This window comes from Ictidomys tridecemlineatus, chromosome 6 (genome assembly GCF_052094955.1).
Source record: "Ictidomys tridecemlineatus isolate mIctTri1 chromosome 6, mIctTri1.hap1, whole genome shotgun sequence".
Classification (NCBI taxonomy): Eukaryota; Metazoa; Chordata; class Mammalia; order Rodentia; family Sciuridae; genus Ictidomys; species Ictidomys tridecemlineatus.
The window spans coordinates 13,351,741-13,375,999 of NC_135482.1; the positions used below are offsets into that span (position 1 = coordinate 13,351,741).

At 41.0% G+C, this 24,259-nt stretch overlaps 1 protein-coding gene and 1 long non-coding RNA gene across 2 annotated transcripts; one reads left to right on the forward strand and one right to left on the reverse strand.

The window, feature by feature from the left end:
* Positions 1-953: 953 nt before the first annotated feature.
* On the reverse strand, positions 954-22,812 carry Pwp1 (PWP1 homolog, endonuclein). The gene is made up of 15 exons (XM_005322322.4): positions 22,622-22,812; positions 20,788-20,846; positions 20,472-20,656; positions 16,689-16,774; positions 16,492-16,588; positions 13,654-13,764; positions 12,646-12,776; positions 11,997-12,058; positions 9,678-9,774; positions 8,153-8,214; positions 6,684-6,795; positions 4,366-4,456; positions 4,146-4,267; positions 2,974-3,079; positions 954-1,418 (listed from the first exon to the last, which is right to left on the reverse strand). The coding sequence occupies exons 1-15, from the start codon at positions 22,691-22,693 to the stop codon at positions 1,309-1,311; spliced, it is 1,503 nt and encodes a 500-aa protein (XP_005322379.1). The 5' UTR covers positions 22,694-22,812; the 3' UTR covers positions 954-1,308.
* Positions 22,813-22,876: 64 nt separating this feature from the next.
* LOC144378548 (uncharacterized) lies at positions 22,877-24,035 on the forward strand. Its single transcript, XR_013440313.1, has 2 exons — positions 22,877-23,022; positions 23,700-24,035. It is a non-coding gene; the product is annotated as an uncharacterized LOC144378548 (long non-coding RNA).
* The last annotated feature ends 224 nt before the right edge of the window (positions 24,036-24,259 follow it).

A 24,259-nucleotide genomic window follows, 5' to 3' on the forward strand; every position in this document is an offset into this window, starting at 1 on the left:
TGAAAATCTCATTACTTTTTATTGCTCTCATTAACTGAATAATCTATGGTTTGTTTTGATATTGGATTAAAAGTCCAAGTTGCAACAACTTCATACCAGTGTCTGAAACTGGAATGACATTCACGTCACTTTCATAAGTTACACAGGAGATGTCAGTGATTCACTGACTGTAGCTCTACCAAGTTAGGGTTGGATCTCATAAATCAAATTGATTTTTGCTGCCTCTGAGCATTCACACTTGAAGACAGTCTGTAATCAGAACTGTTCCACTGGGTGGAGAGCAAAGAAACCTTTCCTATTCACATGGACTCTTCCCTTGTACAGCACAAGGCACAGAGACTGAAGGGCATTCAACATCTGAGAATAAACAGTCTGCCTCTTCTCTTGGACATTCTGGAAAAAATGGCACGCTGCTTTAGGACTGAGAACATTTTAAAGTCATGAGCATTCAATCAAGAATAGTCAGAGAAATGGAGTCTCTGGGATGTCTGCCTCTGTGATCTTGGCCAAATCAATGCCTTTCCAGGCCTAGGTCATCATCTGTTAAAATCACAGGCTTTTTCCCCTCTTAAAATTCTGAGGCCTGGTGTGCACCTGAAACCCCAGCTACTCAAGAGACCGAGGCAGGAGGATCACTTGAGCCAGCCTTGGGCAACCCAGCACATCCTGACTTAACAGCCACAGAACTCGTAAGTTACTACCTAATTCACTAACCTAGATTTCCTGCGACAGATGTCATGTTTAAGGAATTAGTTTTTTGTGTTTTTAAACTTAATTTACTTTACAGTATAATGCATTCTGACATGCTGTACATGGTGCAGAGTCACTCCACTAATGTAATCCTACATATATGTAGGGTGGTAATGTGTCTCATTCTACTGTCCTTCCCGTCCCCACAACCCCACCTCTCTCCTCTACACAAACCAAAGTTCCTTCATTCTTCCCTAAGGGAATAAGTTCTTAAAAACCTTTTTTATTATCATTTTCAAGAAATCCAACAATAACCCCATACACCACCCACCTGGAGGCAAGCACAAAGACCTGCTCTGTATTGCCACTACAGCTGCACAAAGGGACGCGAGGCAGTAGGCAACCAATCTTGTTTCCATCACTACATGTCTCTAGCTGCATGTGGAACATTTTTTTTCCTTTTCTTTCTTTTTCAGGGCTGAGACTGAACTCAGGGCCTTGCGCATGCTAGGCAGCGCTTTGCCACTGAGCTGAACCCCCACAATGTGGAATATTTTGAAGCCATCTTTTTAAAACACTGAGTTAAAGTAGGCAAACCAGGCAATTTTATGATGTTCATTAAGACTCCATTGGTGTGTGTGAGCTCCTGCTCCCAAAAGGGCCACTAATAGATGAGCTTCTTGCATTGCTGAGAACGAGCCTCTCGCGCCTTCCAAATGCTTCGTTTACTGAAACACAAATCAACAGTTAAGAAACCACCAGATCAGGAAATTAAGTCTATAATACAAAAAGAGACTAAGATATAGAAATAAGCAATAAAATCCTGTTTTGGGTGGATATGCCCTCCCTCCATGCCTGCCACAACCTCCTGAGTAGGCTGAATTTCAGTGTGAGCCACTGTGCCCGGCTAGAAAGTACTGACGATATTTTCATAACAGAATTTCTACCCTATGCTTGGTGTGGTGGTACATTCCTATAATCCCAGCTGTTGGGGGGCTAAGGCAGGAGGATTGCCAGTTTGAGGCCAGCCTCAGCAACTTAGCAAGATCCTGTCTCTAAAAAAAAAAAGGTGGGGAAGGGCTGGGGATATAGTTGTGGTAAAGCACTTGCCTCACATGTGCAAGTCCCTGGGATTGATCCTCAGCATCAAAAATCAATGTCAACAAAAATGGCTGCAGATGTAGCTCACCCCTGGGTTTAATTCTTAGTACCTGGGTGTGTAGCAGGGCAACTTAGTAAATGAGAAAGTAAGTAAATAACTTAGAAGTTAAAGGTAGTATGCTTTAACTTTAAAGCAAATAGTTTGGTTTTTTTAAAAAATATTTTTTTGTACTTCAGCTTGCCTTGTATTAACCTAGAATGTTTGGATAATGGCTGTCCCATCCCCTCTAACAGTGACTGTCCTTCCCTTATTCTACTTCTCATTGTTTCCTGTTTTCTTTCCTCTTTTTCTATATCACGACCAGTTGAGAACTTTTGGCATTTAGGACTCCTTAAACGTAAATTCTTATCAGAATAACCCGGAGAGAAATCTCAGGATCCTTCTGCATGGAAAGGAAGATTCAGGAATCATATAGTGGGGACACAGTATCTCTACGTGTCTAGAACACAGAATAATAAAAAAAAAAAAGCAAATAGGATCTCCTGAAGGACAGGGACTGGTCTCTTTAGGAAAACAATCTTACAGATAGTACTCGAGAAAAGGGCAGATTTAGTCACATTGGTAGACCATCCTACATTTCCTTCCAGCTTTCCCAGATCTTCTGGTTTTAAAATAATTAAAAAATTATCTACATGTGAGCGAGTGTGGTAATGCACATCTAGGCAGGAGGATCCTAAATTCAAGGTCAGCGGATGTGGCTCTATGTAGAGCACCCCTGGGGTCAATCCCTGGTCAAAAAAAAAAAAATTATACATTTGAGTCGAGGACAGTGCTGCATGTCTGAAATCCAAGCTACTTGTGGGGCTGAGGAAGGAAGGAGGATTACAAATTCAAGATCAGCCTAGGCAACTTAGGCAGACCCTGTCTCAAAAAATAAAAGGGCTGGGGATTACTCAGTGGTAAAGAACCCCTGGGTTCAATACATAGTTCCCCCCAAAAACAACCTCCCACTCAAAACCCTAGGAAAACAAAACTAAAAAGTGTGACAACAAATGTATTTGTGGGCACGAACATTCCAAAGGAGACCACTCCAAGGATGACACTCAATCTCCCTCATGGGTTGCAGCTGCACCCTGGGTTGGTACTCTCAGAGCTCAGAGTGAGAAACTGCAGATTCTTACCTGAAGAGACGGTGCTTATATCCCAGACTCGAAGCCCTTCTTTCTGACCTCCAAAGGCGTAAATGAATGGCAGATCAGGACAGCATGAAGAACAGAAGAGAACTCCCTAGGGAGAAAGAAAAGCTCTTGTCTCTCTAAGGTCCCACAGTGTGAGCAGGTGCAGCCACATCACTACCACAAAGGTGGCCTGCAGCCCTGAGGGGAGGGATGCTGCCTGTCAGAGCAGGAAGGGTGCAGCAGGAAGTCGTGCCCTGGAGGTGGGCGCTCGCCCTAGCCGCCTGTCTCTTTGTTATCCTAGGGGTGATTTCCTAAGACAACGAATCCGCTAAGACCCAGAAGCTCTCCTTTCAAACAACGAAACTAAAACCACAGGTCACTTAGATTTTTTTTTTCCTTTGCATCGATGGGTCTCACTTGTTCAACCACCAAGGTACATCCCTCGCCCTCAAGTTATTTTTAAATTTGTGATGTTTTCACTTTTACATTGATATTACTAGATAATACATATGCGTTATAGGAAATATGAATAAGAAAAATAGGAGGACAGCAACTTCATATTCTGGGATGTAGTATACTTAACTTAGAGACTTAAATAATCAGGCATTTGGAAATATGCATGATACTATAAAATATACTTAAAGTGATTTTATGAAACTTGCCTTACTATTAGTTAATACCCCCCACACACGATTTCTAATAGCCGTGTAGTGTTCTATGTAGTCTAATTTAAATAACAGTGCCTTGCACATGGGATGTGCTTAATATTTGTTCAAAGAATACTGGTTATTTCAGCAGTCTTTACTACTACGTATCAACTTCAGTGCACTCAGAGCTAGTTATGTGACGAGGTAGTGAGAGAAGAATATATTGACGCCAAGAGCTCTGCTGCCTTAAGGTCAAAGATTCCTGATTTTAGGGTAAAATAATAGCCACTTTACTTGTCTGTGTCCTCTCTCCATCTTTTTTGGTCTTACTAAGTGACTGATAATCATGTGAATTAGAAAGGGAACCAAAATAATCACTGAATTTCCAGAACTTTCCTAAGTCATATAATTTCTAGAAAACTTAAAGCTCAAAATTAACGTCAATACATTTTTTAATGCAGTGATTCCAAGAAAAAGATAAGCAAGAATCAGAGTAACAGGAAATAAAGATGTCCAGGAAATTCTTACCATTTTCATGTCCCTGGAATGAACCAGACTTGGCCTATCTCCCAATATGTCCCAAATCTTCACATATTTGTCTGCTGAAGCTGTTACAAGACAGCCCTTGATTTGACTGCTGAGATCAAGACCTAAAGGAAGATAACGATTAGTTCAGAGAGTCTAACTTTGAAATTCAGATTTACTTCATCCTGAGTTTATGGAAATTAAAGACAATATTCTTGCTCACCAGAGATTTCATCATTGTGTGCATTGAGTGTAAAAACCGGCTTATCTGAACGTGCATCCAAATTGTATACAAAGCCATCATCTGTACTGGCCTGCAAAGAGTAAAGAGGATACCAATAAAATTAGCAATGGTTAAGTAGCATAAATCACAGTGGAAATCGGTTTCATATCTCACCTGTGGAGAATTAACGTGGACACAAAGAACTTCCTTTTAGCTGAGCCAGTTTGTACCCACATGGACTAGGTACACTCCACTGACCCCATGACGTGAGTCAGGAACAAAGCTCTGGTGAATGGATGGAATGGTGACAGAGCGTGGGAGCACAGAGGGGTCAGTCACATCCATCAGGGCAGAGGGCTAGACCTTGAGTGTAAGTCTAAAAGCAGGGCTGGGAGCAGAGGTTACTCAAAGTACAGCTGGGGAGGAGCCCATAGAATCAGGACTAGAGGTCAGGCAAACAAAGGAAATGGCTTCTGAAGAAAGTGGGTCAGTATGGTCGCAGAGCGGTTCAACAGGTAGGGTGGAAAGGCAAACCAGGTGGGCTGCTGCTCTCTCCAGCAAGGAGGAAATGGAGGAACAGGTACTCAGTCAAGAGCGGGCATTTGTAGACTCAGACCTAAGTGTACTGCAGGTGCTAGTGATGATGAAGACGATTATAATCAGTCTTTTTTGGTTTTGTTTATAAGAGTACAGGTGTGTGTGATTTTTTTAACTTGGGAAACTTGTGAGACTATATTAGATGTTATTTCTAATGTCATTATAAAATTTTATGTGGGGTTGATATTAACATATATTTATCCTATAGCACTGCTATGATAATATAAAAATAATGTTAAGCCATGTATATAATTTAAAATTTTCTAGCAGCCACATTAAAAAATAAAAATAAACAGATTAAAAAAAAAAAAAAAGACTGGGTGAGAAACCAAGCCTATATACAGGCCAAGGGCCAGCTAGTATGGGAGGAAAGGAGGATGGACACCTGAGGAAGTCTTGAAGGCTGGAGACAGGGCCAAAAACTGAAGAGGAAGGAGGTGAACATTTTATCACCTCTCACTTCCCTACATTTTTGTGACTTTAGCATCTATGACCATCTGCCAGCAAATAACCTCAGGAACGATCTGGGCCTGACTGTTGAAGGCCAGTGTACAATACAGCTGTGGCCTCACTCCTGGTAACTAACATTTGGCTTCAGGCAGGCAGCTTAGCTGGGATCTGCATGTACTCAAGGTGCAGAGTTGAGACGATTCTCAGAATTATTACTTCAGGAAACTTATTAAAAGTGTCCACATTGGGCTGGGGATGTGGCTCAGGCGGTAGCGCGCTCGTCTGGCATGCGTGCGGCCCGGGTTCGATCCCCAGCACCACATACCAACAAAGATGTTGTGTCCGCCGAGAACTAAAAAATAAAATATTAAAAATTTCTCTCTCTCTCTCTCTCTCTCTCTCTCTCTCCCTCCCCTCTCTCACTCTCTCTTTAAAAAAAAAAAAAAAAAAAAAAAAAGTGTCCACATCTTTTAAGAAAGTTATTTTTTAAAAAATTTTTTTGTAGTTGTAGATGGATAGAATGCCTTTATTTTATTTGTTTATTTTTATGTGGTGCTGAGGATTGAACCCAGTGCCTCATGCATGCTAGGCAAGTGCTATAACACTGAGCTACACCTCAGCCCCAAGAAAGTTATTTTTTAAAACAGTACTTATTTTTTAAAACACTTTACTTCCTTTTCATTATTTCAGGAAATTGAGAAACATGAAGGTATCACAACTTAATTAATATTCCCTTATGGAGGAAAGTTGGGATTTTATTTATCCTGGATGCAAATGTTGGTGGAATCACTGGATGTTATGTGGAAAACTGTCCTCCCTCATACAGTAAGGGTGTTTATTGGGATACAGGGTTATAAATGAAAGCTGCTAGCATTCTCATCACTGGAACTCCATTTAAGTATGAATAAGTAAAGAATATCTTCTTGGACTGATTTTACCATTAAAAAATAAGGAATATTAACTATGCCTGATATTTAAAAAAAACTCACTAAAAAAGTGATCAAAATCAGTAAGTAAAAATAAGATGCAGTACACTCTTGAGTCGTTGGCAATTAGCAAAATCATTCACATGTGCACTAATGCTTTTGTGGCTGAGCCATTCTCTTGTTTAAAACAAACAAAAACAACCCCAAACTTGTTTTTTCAACCTGAAACACTTCCTTCACAGTTAACACAAAAAAGGATTTTCAGAGAATCTCTATACAATAGGGTTAGGGAAAATAAGCTGTTAGAAACCTAGAAAATCACAACAGTAACATTCACATTCTTACCAAAAAATGACAAGGTGAAAAGTGATTCCAAGTCACTCTCTCAATCTGCCCACTGAATCGCCACATCCGATTGCTTTCGTTTGGACTTCGGCAGTCATATAGAGCCACTGACCTGGACACATTTAGGCAGTTAGTTAGAGTTTGAAGAGTTCTTACATTAGTATTTTAATTTATTTACTTCTCAAGACAGAGCCCCACTACATTGCCCAGGTTAGCCTGAACTTGACATTCTCCTTGCTCAGCTGGGGACAGGTGTGCAACTATCATGCCTAGCGGATATTGACTTTTTTTTAAAATTTTTTTTTAGTATTTATTTTTTTAGTTTTCAGCAGACACAATATCTTTGTTTGTATGTGGTGCTGAGGATCGAACCCGGACTGCATGCATGCCAGGCGAGCGCGCTACCGCCTGAGGCACATCCCCAGCCCGGATATTGACTTTTAATAACATGGTTAACAGAACAGAGTGTGAAGTCAAAAGCCCATTATTTAAAGCCTGTTTTAAGGTTCTAAAAGTAGGAAAAAAATGAGTTGATTTTCCCTAATAGGTACCTTCAAGTGGCAAGACCATACATCTGGTCTTGCCACTTGAAGGTACTGGTGGCTCTGATATAACAGTGGCTTTACTTTATAACACTTACCAGATGAATCCTACTTTCAAAAGTTCAGGACGATTTCTAAAATACCCTTTCCTGGGTAGAGCCCAGAGCCACATAACTCATGTCTTAGCTGCAGATGCTCTTCCCAATCAGGTTACTGTACTGGGGGAGCCGAGGTAATTTTGAGTGAAGGACACCTAAGAAATGTCAACGTACCATTCTTCAAAGGTAAGCAATCAAATACATTGGTGATTCTACTGCTGCACTTCCCACCTTCAGACCCAGTCTGCACAAAGGAGGCTCCTGTGGTTGCCTGCAGGGTCTCTCAGTCCCCAACCTCCCACTTCCATGAATTCTGCCCGTGACGTGGGCATTCCTCATAAAGGCAGTGAACATCCCCCACTCCATGTAATCTATTTTGATCAAGAAAACAAGACAGGGCACTAGTTCTCAACCTACATCTTCAGAGGTCTTGGTATCTCTTGTTCGTCCGAACTCGTCATGAGAACGCGTGTGGGTTAGCCTGCTGGCCTAGCCTACTGCAGGCAGAGTGGCCAGCTGACTTCAGCCCACACTGTCCCGCCTCACACAGGCAGAAAGCGTAAATGGTTATTATGGAAAGTAACTGAATTTGGGGATGTCTGTTTCATAATAATGGCTAACCTGTACATGCTCAAAAAATTGAAGTTACAAACTCCTATAGCTACATTATTATGATAAAACCACACATCCTTAGACTGGAAGGGCCATAATGAAAAGGAAAGTAGGCGCCTCACTAGTATGTACATTCAGTCTGGGTATCAAGGGATACTTTTTGAATTAGTTCAAGAGGATAAAAACAGCAACAATAATTCTTGAAGTGCTTTCTTACTTATCATATGATCCAGAAATTAGAGTCTGTGCTTCAAATGGATGAAACTGCAGAGTCTGGACCTAAGAGGAAGAAAGATAAATGAAGAGATTTGTGTATCTGTCTTTATTTTTGGTACCATTATCTAACGTGTAAGAACTGATTTCTATAAATTATTCACTTCAAAATTAGTAGTGTATAAAGAAACATAAATCTGTGGCTTGACTTGATGGTGCATACCTGAATCCCGGTGGCTTGGGAGGCTGAGGTAGGAGGATCACAAGTTAAAGGCCAGCTTTAGCAACTCAGCAAGGCCCTAAGCAACTTAGCAAGACTGTCTCAAAATAAAAAATTAAAAAAAGGCTGGGGATGTGGCTCAGTGGTAAAGTGCCCTGAATTCAATTCCTGGTGCCAAAAAAGGGAACAAATGTTTGGCAAACTATATTCCCAAATAAAGGCCAGCACTTAAGGATATAATGTAGTATTCCCAAAACGTTTTTTTTTTTTTTAATCAATCAAGCCTTTATGAATCAAGCCTTTATTGAAGCACACCGGTGGCGGCTGACCAGAACATAAAGCTGTTCCCCTGATCAGCCCTGAACAATTGCAAGGGTGCTCTTTATAAGCCTGAAAACCGCAAAAGGGATGTTCAGGGGGTCTAGCCAATGCAAGCAAGACAGGTTACAGAAGCTGGACAGTGCAGTCAAGCGGAGGGAAGCCTAACCAATCACAGTTATCCCAGTCACCCCAGTTACAGAAACAGAGCCCCATTACCCTAGTTACAGAAACAATACCCCATTAGGTAGTTCTGTGTTCTTAGAGGTTTCTATAGCAAAAGGTAAAGAATATTTTGCCCCAGTCATGACTCTTCTACTTGGCATGGTTGTTTTACAGGATGAAGTCATAAAACAAAATGGAGTCACATCTGCTCCTACTATCACAGTTTCATATTTTCTGCTTATAGATCTCAGTATTTCCCTTCTAGTTCTGTATAACATATATAATGAGTCACTGCAAACTTCAGCCACCTGACAGAGCTGGGGAACACTATGATCTATTCCTCCTATCCCTGCATTTGGGCACCTGTCATCTGGCCCTGGCTATCTCACTATCCCCTACCCTAACTACCCCCAAAACGTTTGTTATATATGAGAATGTGTATGTGTGTGTGTGTGTGTGTGTCCCCTTTGAATGTTAAAAGATATTCAGAAGAAAAAGGGTGAATGGTCCAATGTATCTGGCAACTATACCGGCTTCAAAGTCCTACAGAGCCCAGTGCAGTCATGATCTGTCACATGCTGTTCTATCATGCTGACTGAAATCCCAGTCCTTTTTTAGGATCCTCTGAAAACATGTTATAGGGCACTAATATTCCCAGTCACTATACCTTCCTGGACCCATTTCTACATCTCTGAGATGACATTATACCTGCTGCAGAGAGCTTTGTGAAGATCCCATGAGATAACAGTGAAGCACTTTGTAAACCAAAACACATGTAAATGCCCCAGATTTTTGAGAATCCTCTTCATTCACTCAGTCACCATACCTTGTCTGTGTGCACAGCGAGGCTAGCTGCTGGTTTCCCCACGGACATATCCCACAAAATTACTGTGCTGTCAGCTGATGCACTTGCCAGCACATTTCTGAGACAGGGAACACATAAATTAGATATGATCTAAAAATCAGAGCATTGAATTAAGAAAGGAATCAATTTAAATAGCATCAAAATGAATAAAATAATAAGTTTAACAAAAGAAATGCAATTTATATACCATCAACTAACAATACACTGCGAACTACCAAAGATTATCCCAAGAAATGAAAGCCAGTCTAATTACACAGAAAATCCCCTGCTCCTGTACTGCAGACTGAATACTGGTAAGATGGAAACAGGGCATCAACCCACTGAGCTATAAGCTGATCTACAGAATGAATCACATCAGTCCCTTTCAAAATCAAAATCCCAGCTGACTTTTTTTTTTTTTTGCAGAAAGTAACAAACTGATTTTAAAATTCATGGGAAAATGCAAATAATAACCCATAAAACCCCCAAAAATCTTAAGAGCAAAGTTGGGAAACTCATACTTCCAGATTTCAAAACTTAAAAAGTTACGGTGGTCTGTTACTGACATTTGGACAGATCTATGCATTAACAGGATAGAATTTTTGACAAAAGTGACAAGATAATTAATGCTCAATGGGGAAAGAATGGTCTTTTCAACACGTGGATCAGGGACAACGCATATCCGCATTCAAAAGTTAGGCCCCGACACCTCACATCACAAATGAAAGAATAACTCAAAATGGACCACAAGTTTAAGTGTTAAGAGCTAATGCTATGAAACTCTCAGAAGTGTTCTTCTGAGAGCACAGGTATGAACCTTCATGATGCCAGGTTAGACAATGGTTTTTTACATACAGCACCAAAAGCACAAACAAAAATAAGCTGGACATCACTGACATGAAACACTTGTGCTGGAAAGTATTCTATAAAGAAAACAGAAAGATAACCCACAGAACTGAAGACAATATTTCTGATTAGGCATTAATGTCCAGAATATGTAAAGAACTCAAACAACTCAGAAGACAGACAAAGGACTTGAATAGACATTTCTTACAAGGAAGATTAAATACAGTGACCAAAAGATGCTCAATATCACTAATCCTTGAGAACTGCAAATCAGAACCACAACGAAGGTCAGGCATAGTGGCACATGCCTATACTCCCAGGGATTCAAGAGGCTGAGGCAGGAGAAGCACAAGTCTGAGGTCAGCCCGGGCAGTTCAAGTGAGACCCTTTCTCAAAAACAAAAAACCAAACTTCATACTTCTTAGTATCAAAAAATAGAAAATAAAAATAGAAAAGTACTTTTAAAAAATAGAAAATAAATGTTGGAAGGAAAGCGAGAAACTGGACTCCATGTGCACTGCTGGTAGGAATATAATATGGTGTAAATGCCATGGAATGGTATGGTAGTTCCTCAAAAAATTAGAACTATGATATGATCTAGCAATACTTCTGGGGACATGTCCAAATGCACTGAAAGCAGGGACTTGAGATTCTGTGCATCTACATTCACAGCAGCATTATTTGCAATAGCAAAAAGATGGAAGCAACCCAAGAGTCTGCAGATGAATGGATTAACAAATGTAGTATTAACACACAATAGAATATAACTCAGCCTTAAAGAAGGAAACTGACTTGAATAACAACATGTATGAACCTGGAAGACTTTATGCTGAGCGAAGTAAGCCAGTTTCAAAAAGACAAATACTGTATGTTCATGTGAGGTGTTTAGAATAATCATATTCATAGAGACAGAAAATGGAAGGGTGGCTGTCAAGACTGGGAGAAAGGGGACACAGGGAGTTATTGTTGAAGTGTTTATAGGGTTCAGAGGTTTAGTTTGGGAAGATGAAAAAGTTCTAGAGATGGATGTGGTGATGGTTGCACAGCAATGTGAATGTCCAAAAAGTCACCAAAACAGAGTGGTTTAAGTGGTAATTTTATGTTATGGATATTTTAAAGAAAAAAAAAAAAGCAAGCAGTAGAGATATGAAAAATGAAGTAAGAAAAATGTCTTCTGTGAAAAAGCCCATTGACCCACTGTCCCACTGGCATCGTGCTACATGCCGTCTTTCCAGTGTTGGGGAGCAGAGAGAGCCACATCACAACATGCAGGAAGCTCCGTGGTGAGAAGCGCGGGTCACGTGGGGGATGCACAGACAGAACGCAGAGCTGTGCCCTGACACCACAGCGAGCGGGGTGGAAACAGAGGCCCATGACACACCCAGCAGAGACAGGGACAGCTGTCAAGTCACCAGGGCCAGATCTGACAGTCAAGCAAGTGCCATTTCTTTTTACCTGATGAGTTTGTTCCATGAAAGGTCAAGGACAGCATCAGTATGCCCTTCTGTTGAGGAACTCTGCAATAATTGTTTTAGTTACTTTTTTTATTAAAAGCCTCCCCTCCATAAAATTGATATATTAATTTGCAAGATGCTTTAGATCATAAGATTAGTGTTCTGCTGTAACACACACCTGCTTGAAGAACTAAACATTTTGACTGCCTATTGCCATGGATACCTAGGATAAGTGATCTTTACAGGGAAGAAACATGAGCTCGTAATGTAGGCACTAATCCTACAAACAGCAATATTGCCACTTGCCTCCCCCAAACCTAACAATTTAAAATACAACAGGAATTAATACATGGATATTTAGAATACAACACACAAGAAGCTAAATAGAAACTTTTAAAAAAGTGCAAAACTAGCATATTCGTATGAATAGTTATTATATACGAGGAAGAATCACAACCTAAGCCATATTTTGGGTGGGAGGTTTTATGCAAACAAATGTTTTCCCTGGATGGGGTTTTTGAAAGTAGAAATTATAATACCTTTATAACTACCTGTCTTATTCCAACAAGAGTATCTGATTGAAAAAGTATGTTCTTATATTCTCCAATAAACTTCTCTGCATTTGTTTTTAAAATATTTAAACTTTTTACCTTCTTTCCTTTCTTTTTCTTTTTTTTTGAAAGTTTACTCCCAAGTGTGAAGACAGGCTCTAAAGAGTCCACTATATCAAGGTCCCATACTTCAATAACAGGGGTCATGTTTCCCACAGCAATGTAATTTCCTGCAGGAAGAAACAATGTGTTTGTGATTACAAAGAAAAAAAAAAGACAAAAATAACTTCTAAGCAAATACATTACACTGTAGGTTAAGTGAGCAATGGCTTAGAGCAGGTACTCTCAAACTTCTATATGCACCATCTAAAAGTTGTTAAAATCCAGACTGTATTTCAGGTGACCTTGAGCGGGCCTGAGTCTGCATCTCTGACAGCTCCCAGGTGATACCAATGTTGTGCTGCTGGTTTTAGGACTACGATTTGAGTCATGAAGGTGCCTTGTTTGGCTTCAGTGTCCTCACCAACACGTGGGGATAACTGAGGCCCACTAACACTCTTCCTTCCTCATGGGCTGCTGTAAGGATGGGGGTCAGGTCGGTTCATAAATGTGAAAAGGCCTTACAAACAAGAGAGATGATGTCAGTATATTGTCAGCATTTACCTCTCTTTTAAGAAGTACTACCAGAGCACATAATAGGGTGCGGATGTGGCCAAAAAGGCCAAGATGAGAACCCAATTAGGGGCAAGCCTCTTCATTTTAGTTTTACCTCATGTTTCTGAAACAGATCATGCCACTAAACTCTAGCAGGTAACATACACATTTTACCACTTTATATTGTTTTTTTAATGGGACTTCAATAGTTCTATGTTCTAAAAAGCTTCAAGCTTTGTCCCTCAGGCTATAGTGGAGCTAAAGTCTGAAGATAGACATACCCCAAGAAATTAAGCATTGCTGTGCTAAGGACTTCATAACCATAACTTCAGAAAATAACAGCAACTTCGTATCAGCAACAATTCTGAATACACGCATACAGAAAACAGTTTATTAGCTAGGAAAATGCAACAGGGCTAGGGACCAGAGGGCAACCTTAAGTTTTCCAGTTACCAGTAGAATCATCTGGGTTGGGATCAAAATTCAGCCACTCCACACTGAGAGGATATGCAGACAAAAGTATATCATGGTGTACATAGAAAGAGTCTTCTTCTTGATTATAAACTGAAAAGATTGGGAAAAAAAAGTTACTGCATCAGAGTAAGTCATCAGAAATTACACCCACAAAAAGAACACTTTCCCAACTAGAGACACATTGGATGACATTAAAAGGAGATCCATAGTCAATATTGGCAGGTGAAAATTATTCACGTCTAATATCTGCCCATTATCTAGCATGCCCCACAGAGGAACACGAACACCCACAGTCCCCCACCCACATGCCTGCCAGGTAAATGGTCTAATCTTCTAGTTCATTCATGACAGAAAACAAACATTCATGATGGATCCTTCAGGAGCACTTATTTGATTTTCTTAAATGTCTAAGTGATTGATTATAAGTCAGAAAAAACAAAGGACCACACTGGGGAAAAATAATTCATAGTCGGAAATACAATATTCAGAAGTTTATAAAGACCAACAATGTAAACAAAACTTATGAAGACCTCCTATTGGAATATGGCAACCAACAAAATTAGCTCTTTAGAGGCTGGGATGATGGCTCAGTGGTAGTGTGCTTGCCTAGCATGTGAGGCACTGGGTTCGATTCTCAGCACCATATACAAATAAATAAAATAAAGGTCCATCAACAACTAAAAAAAAAAAAAGAGCTCTTTAACATTGTTATAAAGTAGCAAAACCAAAACTGTTAAAATCCATAACTAGGAAGTCTTTTAAAAATTATATAATGAGGGGCTGGGATTGTGGCTCAGCGGTAGAGCACTCGCCTCACATGTGTGAGGCACTGGGTTCGATCCTCAGCACCACATATCAATAAATAAAAATAAAGATTAAAAAAAAAATTATATAATGAAACACTAATAGATATCAGAATGTCCACCTCCTACAGATATGCTTTTTGTTAAGAAAGAAGTAGACCATAAAATAAGCTGTGGATTTTTTTTTTTTTTAATTCCTTGGGCCTCTGCTTCTGAAATGGGTGTGGGATTAGCAGATTCTACGTGAAGTTCTATCACATCTGTCTACGATGAGAATACAGGTTCAAAATGATCAGACTGTGGTCCTATAAAAGACTCAAGCATGGCCAATGTACTTATCTTATATCTTAAATAAAACTGGTGATGATACTTTAAAACACATTCTTCTTTTAACCACATCAGGGCAACAAATAGATCAGCTTTATTTATTTATTTATTTTTGTTCTGGGGATTGAACTCAAGGGCACTTAACCACTGAGCCACATCCCAGCCCTATTTTCTATTTTATTTGGAGACAGGGTCTCAATGAGTTGCTCAGCACCTTGCCATTGCTGAGGCTGGCTTTGAACCCATGATCCTGATGATCCTGCTGCCTCAACCTCCAGAGCCGCTGGGCTCAGAGGTGTGTACCATCACGCCCGGTACATAGCTTTAGAATATAATTTTTGAAATCACTAGAAATATGCTGGGTAATCCAGAGATACCCTCCACACCCAAATAATAAAGCATATCTATAATGACCTAACTTAGTGGGGAATGGAAATGCAATTGCCTTACTTAACTTCTTACTACTCTGATCCTGAATTCAAAGGAATGACTACAATGTTCTTATATGAGAATGTTACAAATAATGACAAAAGACTGTCTTATAATTTTAATTATTTGAAATTAGAATTGGTGTTAAAAAATTTGAACGAGGGGCTGGGGTTGTGGCTCAGCGGTAGAGTGCTCGCCTAGCTCGTGTTAGGCCCTGGGTTCAATCCTCAGCACCACATAAAAGTAAATAAATAAAATAAAGGTATTGTGTCCAACTATAAAAAATAAAATATTAAAAAAAATTTGAATGACATGGCTCTCATCTGAAATATGCACAGTTCAAAGATATCAAGAGTGAGAAAAACTTCACATTACAATGCCTGCTATCGGAAGACTTTTTAAAGAAAAATTTCCTAAAAAGGTCACAATGAGTCATGGAATAAAATTGGCCTAATCTATATGCTTCCTGCAGGCAGCCCTGAAGATTCCCAAGAGTCACAGAAATCTAAGCTGGAACCAGGGGGCTGGGGTGAAGCCCAGCAAGCCTAGCAAGCCTAATACCTGGTTCAACACCCAGTACTGCAGAAAACAAAACAAAACCACATCTGATTTAAAACTTCATATCACTGTGTACTTCAGAATACTGGAGAACATTTGCCTCTGGCTTTGGTATAAACATTTTTGAACTGGGAAGGTGAGCAAGAAATTTTTGTTCCAAAAGAGAACTACAGCTCTCTTTGTTGAATTATTATGCAGAAAATAAAGTGTTTCACAAAGGCGAATATCTGAAACAACTCTGAAAAAACCAGGATAAACATCTGTCTGTCCAGCATAATTGTAATCACATAAAAATGTCTGGGCCATGATGGGCAAGAATAAAAACCCAGGGTAGCAAGTGGTTACCTCAGGGTAATGGGATCAGAAAATTCTGTTACTTTTGTAAGTTTTTTTGCTGCCATGTCTGCCTTGGGAAGGGGGAAAAGTAAAAAACTGGTGAACATATTGACATGAAAGATTAAAAAACCCTATTAGAACTTTCTAGGGACCAATTTCCACTAAAAATACAAAGGTACCAAAGTGACAGCTCAGACTACACATTGCCCAGAACACCACCAGGAAAAGGACAAGTAATTTAACTCTGTAACTAACTCAAATGAGGTACAGCAGAATTTAGCACTTAAGACTGCATAACAGTAACTATAACAGTTATTTTAATATTACTTACCAAATCTCTTAGTAGAGGACTTATTTCACTTACCATGTACCTCTAAATTGCATTGTTCCTGTTCAGCTCTGCCACAAACTATGAGATTGTCACTGGGCTTAATCAAGAAATCTTCACGCTCATATTGTTCCTAAGTGGGCAGAAAAAAATAGTCAGTGGCTAAAGGAGAGATCCAGTGAGGTTTCTCAGACACTCAAGAGCACAATTAGAAAAGTGATGTTAAAATTTACCGTATCTTTCAGAGTAACATAAGGATCTTGATCATTACTCCCATAGACTGTAAGACCCAGGAGAGATTCACCAAGTGTCTCAGCATCTAAAGGAATTCATCAAAATGAGTAAAATGGTCATCTTGACAAAAACAGTTTTCTGAAGACATCCATCTGTGGACTTAGACCCAATTTTATACTAACTACACATTATCCATAGTACAGAAAGGAAACTGCAGGAATTTTAAAATCCATTTATATATATATATATTTTTTTTTTATTGGTTGCTCAAGATAATACAATGATCTTGACATATCATACATTTGATTCAAATAGGGTATGAATTCTTATTTTTCCACATGTACAGATTGCAGGATCACATTGGTTATACAGCCACATTTATATATACAGCAATACTAGTGTCTGTTGTATTCTGCTGCCCTTCCTATCCCCCCTCCCCTCATCTCTCTCTACCCGATTTGGAGTACGTTTCTGATAGTCTTGGGATTCACAATCTTCCAATGAAAGAATTAAAGAATTAAATCTGCTGGACATGGTGGTACACCCTGTAATCTCAGCTACTTGGGAGGCTGAGGTAGGAGGATCACAAATTTGAGGCTAGCCTAAGCCAACTTACTAAGACCATGTCTTAAAAAATCAAAAGGGCTGGGGTGTGGCTCAGTAGTAGAGCTTTTGACTAACATGTGCAAGGTTCTATGTTCAATTCCCAGTACCACACCAACTAACCAACAAAAAGACCCCACCCCTTTTATAAAATATTAGAACTGTGCTCAGACTCTCTAGCTTGCTCGGTGCAATCATAATTCAAGGAGCTACAGAATGGTAGTTTTGAGGACCTGGAAATAAATTGCCCTGAAACACTAAAATCAACACAGAATAAATAAGGGCTGTCTGGTCAAAACTGAGAAACGATGGCTTCAGAGTAAGCAGCTGCTGTAGTGCAAGTATTCTCAGAACTGTTGACATGCTATTGTGCCTCATGAATCTGGGAAAAAAATGCTATATGCCCTTTTCACTAAACTGACTTGAAAACGGAATCACTCTTTTATGGCACATCTACAAATATAACATAGAGTGGACCCAGAGTGACATAAAACTCAGGATAAGGAAGACACACTCATTGTTAGGGAAGCTACTTTAAGAAGATAGGATCGACGGGTCTTCCCATAGCACCATGTCCTCAACGAGGTGGGGTCCACAACCCAAGGCTGACGGGTCACACCAAGAGGAACACACTGAAAAAAAATGAAGGCTTTAGAGCCAGAGTGTCCAAACCTTAGCACCACCCACCCCGGCACTGGGTGACACTGGTGGATGGAGGTGATATTCTGTATTTAAAAATGAGGTAAACAGCAGTGCACAGGACACAAGGCTAGGGGATGAGGAATAAGGAGGAATGAGCATCTAGACGGGAAAAAGGGATAAATGACAATAAAATCTGACACAGATGGAGTAAGACAGGGTTACTTATCTTAAGGAAAAGGGGTACACCAGCAGTAAGACTGACACGGGGGACCAATTCTGACAGAAAGCGACCCACAGGACTGATGCCAAATTCCCAGCTGCCTCTGCAATTCTTTCCTCCATTTCTTCCCCCTCATTCCTCGTGATCAGACCAGGTCCCCTGACCTAATTTATCTTGAAGTTCCTTGCTTCTCCTGGGAGAGGCTCACCCCATTTCCCAACTCACTCTCCACTGCTGCCTCAGGCAACTCCCCAAGATTCATACCAAGCTGTCCTGCACCCTGTGCTCAAAGACCTTCAATGATCCCCTGAACAGCGATTCCTAAGCCTGGCATTCAAGCCAAGACCCAACTGGTCGCTCCAGACTTTTCACCAACTCCCCACACACCTCCTGCATCTTCACTCACACAGATGGACTTACCGGTGTTTCCCCCACGGTGGGTCTTTATTCAAGCCGTTTCTTCTCCCCATCAATCACTTTCCAAGCTCAGCCCTGCTGCGACACTATAGGCTCTCTATAGTTTGCCCCACTGCACTAAATTTTCCTTTCCTTAGGTTAACATCTACCTCCACAACGTTACCTACAGTATTTGAACATGTCCCGTTTGAGGGACCAGACCAAGTCTGCTAAATTTCACTCACTGCTTTACTCAATTCCATCTTCTCCAGAACCTACTTCCTCATTTCTCCTTAACCTGCCCTCTTTACTGATCTTCCTGCGCCCAGCACAGACCCCATCTCCAGGTCCTATTCTTCAAGCACTCCACCATGCTAACTGCCCTCTGGGCACCCTAGAGTGTTCTCCATTAACTCATATGTGCCCAATTAAAACAAAAAACTTGGCATTATAGAAATTTCTAAGCAGGAACAAAAGGAGAGAGTGCATTTAAAAAAAACCCAAAAAAACCTAGGGCATATTCCCCACCTTTGACAATTAACAATATTTTCTCACTGTTGTTTCTTCTACCCATTCTCCCTACCCACATCCCAATTTCTGGGGTTTTTTAGAGCAAATTCTAGAGAGCATATTATTTTACTTGACTTTTCAATGTGAACTTCTCACCAATAGGGGTGATTTCTGGTGCCTGATTATAATGGCTATGAAATTTTTTAATGTACTATGTTAAATGTACTTTATCATCCCAAGAAGATCTAGCATAAGATTAGATATTTAATAAAACTGATAAAACTTTATACTGGGTCACTGAATTGTTGCATAAATCCAGACTCTGAGGAAGAGAAACAGAGATTCTTTGACTCTCCTCAGTGTCACTTAGCATGACACTTTGTCAGAGTATTACTTATATTCCCTTCCCACACAGCTATTGACAAAGCCAAGTTAAGGAAGGTAAAAACTTATAAGGAAAGGGGATCAGAGTTTAAAAAGTACCAAATAGGAAGCATACATTAAATCAAAATGGTATCATCTTTGGGATTTTACATATTGTACATCATATAAGGACCAACTTTTGTTTACTCATTAGAAATCCTTCAAGAGTTGTTCCTCTGTAATCATGAAATAGTAGTGATTTTGCTTTGCTGCAGGTAACATTCATATTGAACTGATTTTTTATGTGTTGGGTCATTTATGTCTTTCTGATTTTCTAACTTGGGAGTTGCTGATTCTGTCAGAGTCCCAAAATGCAGAGCAACTGGGATTTTAGAAATTAAATAAGTAAAAGTATTAAGTCATGGACCAAACACGATGCTTATTTCTCAACCCTCAAGATCTGGTGTTAGTGCCAAGCAGGGCAGCAGACCAGGAGACCACCATGGCACGGTGTCCCAGCTTCCACTGGCTCCTTTTACATACACGTTCACACTTCCTTTCCAAAGAGAGCAATAAAGTTCTGTTTATGTCTTCTCAGTTCACTTTATTTCCCCCTGAACTGCTCTTCTGCTCTCCTTTTTTTCTTCTCTTAAAAAATTTTAAATCATCTCCCATAACATTGTTTCAACATGCACATATTGTGAAAAAGTCAATGCAGTTGAGGAAAAGGTATAAAGAGATAAGTTCAAGTACATTATAACCACATACAAGAACTCACAAATGGGTTACAGATTAATATACCTAATTTATGCAAGAAAATACATGATGCCTTTTTTTTTTTTTTAAGATCTTAGATTTATACCTTAGACCAGTGGATTAGAGCTTATCTTCTAAACTAGTTTAAAAACATTCTGTCTAAATCTTGGACCAGATTATTTAATTGAAGTCGGGGATAATAAAACTTGGAGTAATGCTTTGGAATACCACAAGCATGGTAGAGAGCACTGTGCCCATAGAGTATAAACAGCAGCAGTGACTGATTTCTCACCTGGGTCACCGTCCTCATCGTATTTATCTAGGTCGTACTCAGCCAGCTCGTCATCATCTAGGGTGCGGTCATCCTCTGGGTCACCATCCTCTAGGGGTTCCCTTGGTCGTGCCTGGGTGCGGGCACTCTGCATGCCATCTTCTGAAGGATTGCCTATTTCCTCTTCCTCACTACCACCTTCTTCTCTATGAGAACAAAAAGAAAAAAGCAATCACCCAAATGGCACGGTCCAATAACAAGACCATTAAGTTATTTTTTAAAGCGCACATTTCTTCTGGATTTGATCACAAAAAGCAACATTCTTGAAGCTACTTACTGTAGCTTTTCCTTTGCTTCAGCAATGAGACGTTTTACTTCATCTTTACTTAACTCTACCTGTAAGGGAGAAAGCATTTCATTATAACATATTTAAGGAAATCATTAGATGTCTTTGAATTAATAAGTTTGTGAACAAATGTAAAACTTCAAGAGACATCATCAAGATGAGAACCAAACATCAATCCAGCCTCTTTCAATTTAACATTAATAGTTTTTACAGGTCCTTATAATCAAGATCATTTCCCACTAAAATGGTCCAGACTTCCTACCTGGATAGCCTTTACCCTAATAAGAGTTCAAAACTCAGGTCACTCTCTTTACTTTGAAACTGGCATTCCCTCACCTTAGCAGTGCTTTAGTACCTTTAAAATACACAGAACACTACCAAACTACAAGCTCCTTGAAGAGGGAGGCTGTATATCTGAGTACATAGTTCAGTGGCCCATGTGGTGATGCTTAACAACTGATGATGAATCCAATCAATCACCCAGTTTCTACAAAAAAAGCCTTTGAGAATGGCATTCCACTGTGGGATAGCTCCAGAAAACAATTAAGTTTGATTAAAAAATAGTTATTTGTGTAATTTTTCCTTTTGTGGATTTCACAGAATTCAACTACTTCCTTGTATAAACTCTTCAAATTTGTCTGCAACAGAGAATCACCTGGGGGACCTTTAGAAATTTCAGGCCATGTGCCGAGTTATGGCTCAGTGGTACAGCATTTGCCTAGTGTGTGTGAGGCCCTGAGTTCACAAAAACAAACAAATATTTCAGGCCATACTTAATCTCAATACTTCAGAGTGGGACCTCGGTAATATGTGACGTTCCCCAAGTGTTTCCAATGTGTAGGCTCATTTGAAAATCACCACCTTCAAGAATTTGAAAGTCTGTATGTCTCCCTTTAATAAGAACTGTTTCCTCGTTTAACAAATTTTAACGAGATAATTTTCTGTCCCCATGCTATAAATATGTATTGAATGTCTGCTGCAAGCCAAACACCTGAGAAAAAGTGAGTAAAACAGCCCCTGCTCTGGTGGAATGTACATCTATTGGGACTATTCCAACCCCTTCCTCCTGTGCACTCCTTGTCCAAGCCACTCACGTTCCTATCATTTTCCCAACCTGTCATCATTGGTTTGGCCCAATTATATTCAAAACGACCCGTTTTACAACCTATTCCCACTGACATACAATAAACGCACATATTAAAGGCAGGGCCTTTTCTGGACTGTCGCGTATCTCGGGATCCTGGACAAGGCCTGGCCTGCAGAAAGCACTCAGTATGTAAGTGATGGACATCTTAAGTAATTTTCACGTGCGCTACAGTCTCAGTGTGCGCTCCTGTCGGCTTTTCATTCTTGGGTCACGTTCACTCCTCAAACCCACCGCCCCGTCAGCACCTCATTTGGGTTAATTCAAGGAATTCCTAATTTGACTCCATCCTCACTCCTCCGACCACCACGCACGGGAGTGCAAAGCGGCGTCGGGTCGCAGGTGCTCCCTTCCCGGTTGCGCCTGAAAGTGCCCTGGGGTGGGAGTGCAGCTGCTGTCAGGCAGCGTTGGGCGCCACCTCGCACCCGAAGCGGCACCCCGCCCCTTTCCATTCCGCGAGGTCCACGTGCCGGGAATTTGGGGGTGTGGCTGGGCTTGGACCCACCCGCCCGGAGAAGCGAAACCCGGGCCGACCGAGCCACGGCTCCTGTCACCGCAACCAAGCCAAAGCCGGCCTCGGCCGGTCCCGTCACACCAGCCTGGCCAGAGCCGGTGCGGGGTCCCCAGGCCGCACTGACCCCGCAAGCCGCTCCCCGCGATCTCGGAGCGACCAGGCCTCACCTTGTCAGGCGTCTCTTTGGCCACGCCGCAGCGGACCCAGGCCACGCACGTCACCTGGCGGCTGCGGTTCATGGTCCTCAGCTCAAGGGCGTCTCAAGTTAAAGACCCGGGCCGCAGGGGAAGGTGGCGCGCCGCACTGAGGCTCGCAAGCTCGCGAGGCCGCCGGCAGGCAGAGCGCAGGCGCGGGCACTCGCGGCGGCGCTCGCGACTGACGTCATTCGCGGGCGCCGAAGGCAAAGGGGCGGGGGGAGGTTGGGGCGGCCCCCGCGGGGCGTGATCGTGTGGCGTGCTGCTGTGTGTCCTGCGGGGTGAAGGGACACGGCAGTCCGGCTTGTGGCGACATCTGCGGACTTCTTGAGAACTGCAGGGTGAATCAGAGACAAAATGCCACCCACCTTTAGGTATTTCCCTGCCGTTCCGCTGACTTCTGGTCACGGAGGGCGGCGCAGAGGGAGGTGTGTGGCTTTCCTTTTTGGTGCTGGGGTCAGATCCCGGGCCGAGCAGTCTCCCTGCCTCACCCGGAGCCCTTCATCATATTCTTGAATGTAACTATCCCACCTTAAAACATTTAGCACCCGTTATATTCTAAGTAAACGGTACCATTTTGACCATTTTTAAGCGTACCAGTTTAGCAGCATTAAGTTTGAATTTTTTAAATGCAGCAAGAGTAATGAACAGGCAAGAACCGGGCTATATTTAGGGAAAAGTACATAAACGGATTTATTCCTAGAGGTGGGCTTATTAACGTCTGGCTAGGCTTACTCAGGTGGGCCCACCTGGCTTTTGGAAATGGGCTCATGTTTGAGTATTGGACTCTCTGGGTCAGTGCCCTTGGGGATTGCCTAGTTATGAGCCACCTGCCGCTCCAGTATGGCCAGATCCTGACTTCTTTGAGCTGCACCCAGCGCAGTGCCTAGTGGGCACTTGATAAATGTTTAATGAACAAGTAAATTAAAGAATAGAAGGTGGACTAGGAGGTCACTTGGGGCCTGCCAAACCTACTGTCTTTTTCCGGACTTTTTTTTTTTTTTTTTTTTAAGAGAGAGGAGAGAGAGAATTTTTAATATTTATTTTTTAGTTCTCGGCGGACACAACATCTTTGTTGGTATGTGGTGCTGAGGATCGAACCCGGGCCGCACACATGCCAGGCGAGCGCGCTACCGCTTGAGCCACATCTCCAGCCCTTTTACCGGACTTATTACATTCTGCCACTTCAGCCCAAGGCGTGAATTTCCTATGAAAATGAAAATCCAAGTGCAGCTGGCATGATTAATTCTTTCTTTTTTCTGTATGTAACTTTACTCATAGCATGCAAAGTTGTTGAAATTTATGAATACCATGACTACTTTAGAGTGGTGTGGGATGTTCTTCTTTTGCCTTGTTTTCCACCCCAATAAAGCAGTTTTAATTTTAATTTTCACTTTTAATTTTCTTTAAAGAATTAATCTACCTATATTGAATATGTTTGTATTGGAGTAAAGTTGCCAGAAATCGTCAAGCCCAATGTCTCTCCTATCCCATGTATTTTTTTTCTTTCTTTATTCATTTATTCTAATTAGATATGTATGATAGCAGAATGCATTTTGATTCATTGTACACAAATGCAGTACAACTTTTCATTTCTCTGGTTTTACAAGA

What these genes read in the sequence shown, in the direction of transcription:
- Pwp1 (XM_005322322.4), bottom strand. Translation starts at nt 22,693, where the DNA reads ATGAACCGCAGCCGCCAGGTGACGTGCGTGGCCTGGGTCCGCTGCGGC. An exon ending in ACACAATGATGAAATCTCTG is followed by an intron (nt 4,268 to 4,365) that starts GTGAGCAAGAAT and finishes ATCTTCCTTTAG; the next exon opens with GTCTTGATCTCAGCAGTCAA. An exon ending in TATAAGCACCGTCTCTTCAG is followed by an intron (nt 1,419 to 2,973) that starts GTAAGAATCTGC and finishes TTTGTGTTTCAG; the next exon opens with TAAACGAAGCATTTGGAAGG.